The sequence below is a fragment of the Rhinichthys klamathensis genome, unplaced genomic scaffold (assembly GCF_029890125.1).
Source record: "Rhinichthys klamathensis goyatoka isolate OS25496 unplaced genomic scaffold, OSU_Roscu_1.1 h1tg000029l_1, whole genome shotgun sequence".
Classification (NCBI taxonomy): domain Eukaryota; kingdom Metazoa; phylum Chordata; class Actinopteri; order Cypriniformes; family Leuciscidae; genus Rhinichthys; species Rhinichthys klamathensis.
The window spans coordinates 5505001-5508629 of NW_026606579.1; the positions used below are offsets into that span (position 1 = coordinate 5505001).

The 3629-nt window shown below is 34.1% G+C and overlaps 1 protein-coding gene across 2 annotated transcripts in view; it reads left to right on the plus strand.

The window, feature by feature from the left end:
- Positions 1 to 2767, plus strand: part of ptn (pleiotrophin) — a 53238-nt gene extending 50471 nt beyond the window's left edge. For both annotated transcript variants that reach the window (XM_056245391.1, XM_056245392.1), the window contains exon 5: positions 2666 to 2767. In XM_056245391.1, the coding sequence (XP_056101366.1) occupies positions 2666 to 2721 (56 nt within the window). In that variant the 3' untranslated portion in view covers positions 2722 to 2767. The remainder of the gene's footprint in view (positions 1 to 2665) is intronic.
- Positions 2768 to 3629: the final 862 nt, after the last annotated feature.

Below are 3629 nucleotides of genomic sequence, written 5' to 3' on the forward strand. Positions count from 1 at the left end.
AACATCACTGAAGATTTTAAGTGACTAAAATAATAACAAATACAATATCGGTCGATGGGATCAGAAAAAGAAAATTACTTTTCCCTTTGAATTAAGTTTGTTTTAATCTCATTCGATGTTTGCTCGTGTGTTATTAAGCACAAACTCGTTTTTGATCAGAAAACAAGACTTGAATCTTCAGTGATGTTGTTTTTCCAGTAAATGTGTCTGGATTATGAATGTTTATGTGTGTGTGCTGGAGAAGCAGACAGAAACACTGAGGAAGAGCATCATGTTTGCAGTGCGCTGATATTCATGAGGGTTTTCTCAGCCTCTGATTGGCCGGACATTGTGTGTGTTTCTGTCTCTGTGTGTCGGATCTCAGGTCACATGGTTTGGCTCGACTAAAGGCTGATTGTCTAATAACAGCCTGAACCGCTGGGGTCCGTCCAGCTCATGAGACGCAGATGCTGATGTGTGTGTGTGTGTGTGTGAATACACACTCAATCTGCCCTGAAAACAGCTCAAAACAAACAGTATGGATGACTGGGCCGTTCCTCCATCATTCTGGATCACAACTGGACTAATGTTGTCGCTCAGATGTTACGCTTTCAAAACTAACGAGACACTCAATTATTTCATTCAACTCTTATGGGGAAATTACATTTAACACAATTAATATACTTTTATATAATATATATATATAGTGTGAAGGAGAACATATAAATGTATATTCATACTAAGAAGTGAAATAATGCATCATTAGAAACTGCACTTCCATTGGAACTGTCACATTAGAATTCTGCTTCCTGTTTGGAATTCCATTCAAATTCAAAAAATGACAGTTAAAGATTCTAAATACTGGGCAGCTGAGGAGAAACTAATGCTTTCAAACTCTTGGATGTGACATCATTTTACAGTGAATAAAGACATGAGTTATTCCTGTTCTGTGTGTCCGGTGTCATTTATTCAGTGTGTAAATGCTGAAATAAGCAGAACAGGAGTTATTATTCATCATAACAGCTTTATTTGCTAGAACTCTTCTCCAAAAGTATATCGCACGATACAGTGAATCTTGTAAAGCACACATTTGATGAGAAATGACGCAGTTCATGTGGAGATTTGATGCAGTCGTGAGTCTGAGATCTGCAGGATTATTGAACGTCACTGCCGACTTGAAGGAACAATACATTTGTGATTTGTCTTTCATTCTGTAATAATTAGATGTTGTTCTTCTGATGGTCTTTTGGTTGTTTTTGTGTTTGATTTGAATGGGTGTAATCTTTATGTAAATGAGATCCTAATACTATGAGCGCTTGGTTGGAGTTATTGACATGTAATCTTCATCATCACTCAGTTTAATGAAGATTTTTGATTATTCTGTGTGAATACGATGGATGTTTGGCGAGTTCAGACACGAGCGCAGACGCAGGTGTTGATGACAAGATCAACTTTTACACTTCAGAAACTTTGATCAACAGGTCTCTCTCTCTCTCTCTCTCTGTTAATTAAACTAAGTCAAGGTTCAGTTCATATCTGAGATGAGATTTATGCAGAGGAACATTTATAAATATCCTTATATAACAATAGAATAATTCAGGGAAGGGTGATTATTGATAACTAAATCTATTAAAACATTTCTGTTAATTTAAATAAAGCTCAAATAAAATAAATTTTTTAGTAGAAAAACGTGTTGTTGCCTTTGCAATAAAATTAAAGCACTAAAATTATTAGCTGGAAATAAATAAATAAAATAAAATGAAACCTAAATAGCAATATTCAAATAATAATAATAAATGGCAAAAGCACATAAATTGACTAAAAAATTAACTAAAATTAACATGAAAACTACAAGGTAAAAAATAAAAGCTAATTCAAAATATTACTAAAACTACACTAAAAACTAAAAAGTGATTTTTTTTCTGGATTTCTAGTGTGAGTGTTTGTCAAATTGTCTCCAAATTCTCATTATCATGCAAAGAAATTACTGTAATGGATCAAATATTTACACATCACAGTTGCATTTTGATTTAAATAAAAAAATATGGTCATTTTTTATCTTACACAAAACAAAATACTGCAATATAAAATAAAAATAAGATACTTTATGAGAATCATAATGAGAATTATAAAACATCCAGCATATTCAGACACATTATCCATAACAGCAAAGAGAATATGGGCTTAAATTGTCATTAAAATAATGTCAGAGTGCAAAACACTTTTAATGTGCATAAAACAGGCTTTGTTTTCTTAAACCAGGGAAATTATGGCTAGCTATTACTAAAATCATTAAAAAAAACATTTTGTTGCTAAAATGAACCTTAACTGGAATAAAACAAAACATAAACAATGTCATTTTATGTCAGCAACATTTCTCATTTTCATTCGGTTTAACTTGATGTACTAAAATAACTAAAACAGAAATAAAAATGATTAAAACCAATATAGACATACTAAAACTTTGGCTATAAAAATGACAAAAACACAACAAAATTACTAAAACTAACTAAAATGAAAACAGGAAATATAAAAAATACAATAATTATAATTATCTCTATGGTACTTAATGCAAAATTTATATATATATATATATTTATTTATTTTGGTTTTTTTTTTTTACTGAAGCTGTGTTTTCATGAGATTCATGTGTGTTTAACACTGATGGTTGTTCTTCTCTCCACAGATTCACAGAAACCAAAACGGGACGGAAAGAAGAAGGAGCGAACCCCGGCGGACTAAAGAAGCTCCTCGGCACAGACTCAGATGTGATGACCTCTAACACTATATCTAGATCATTTGTAGCTTTAATTTACAGCTCACAGAATAATAAATCAGTGATTAAAGGAAGACAAATGAGTCTACTAAAATCTTCTAATGTTGACACACAAAAGATCCTTAAAAAGAGTATAAATTAGTGCATTCTGGGAAATGAAGTGTGCTTCCACAGTCCATAAAATGAAAGTTAATAAATACATTATTATTTTCTTTATATGCGGCATTTTAAACATTGATCATCTGATGTTTCTGAAATATCCAATATGTGGTGTGAAGGAGAACATATAAATGTATATTCATACTAAGAAGTGAAATAATGCATCATTAGAAACTGCACTTCCATTGGAACTGTCCACTGATCTATATCCGGTTGTTAAGTCGTGACGTAACCACTCTCCGATAATACTGTTTCCGGGTCCAAAGGCCGGGTCCTCTCTACCTACCTACCGCTTTCGCCCGAGTTTTAACGTGTTCCCGTGTTGTTTAAATAGATCGGAGTTAAAAAACAAGTGACATTCAACTGTCATTCTACCGCTTTCCCTGTGACGAGAAAGATAAGAGAAAATGGCTGCAGTTGATAAGGTAAGTTACAAATCTTAAACGAATGAAGAAACTTTGGCGCCAGTGGGTGCTATCCCTTAATCCCTAGTAACACCCACTGGCACTGAAGCGAAAAAAGCCCTTAAGAGAAGGGTTTATTTAGTCTAGGATCTGGAGTGGACGAGCGGAGCGCTTGGGCCCGGAAGAGGCTAAACGTCACGCGTGACGTCAGACTTAACAACCGAATAATGACTGGATAGCTCATGACGTTCTAAACTGCCACCGGAAGTGTTCGAGCGGCCATCTTACGATTCCCTACCAGCAGAGGGCTC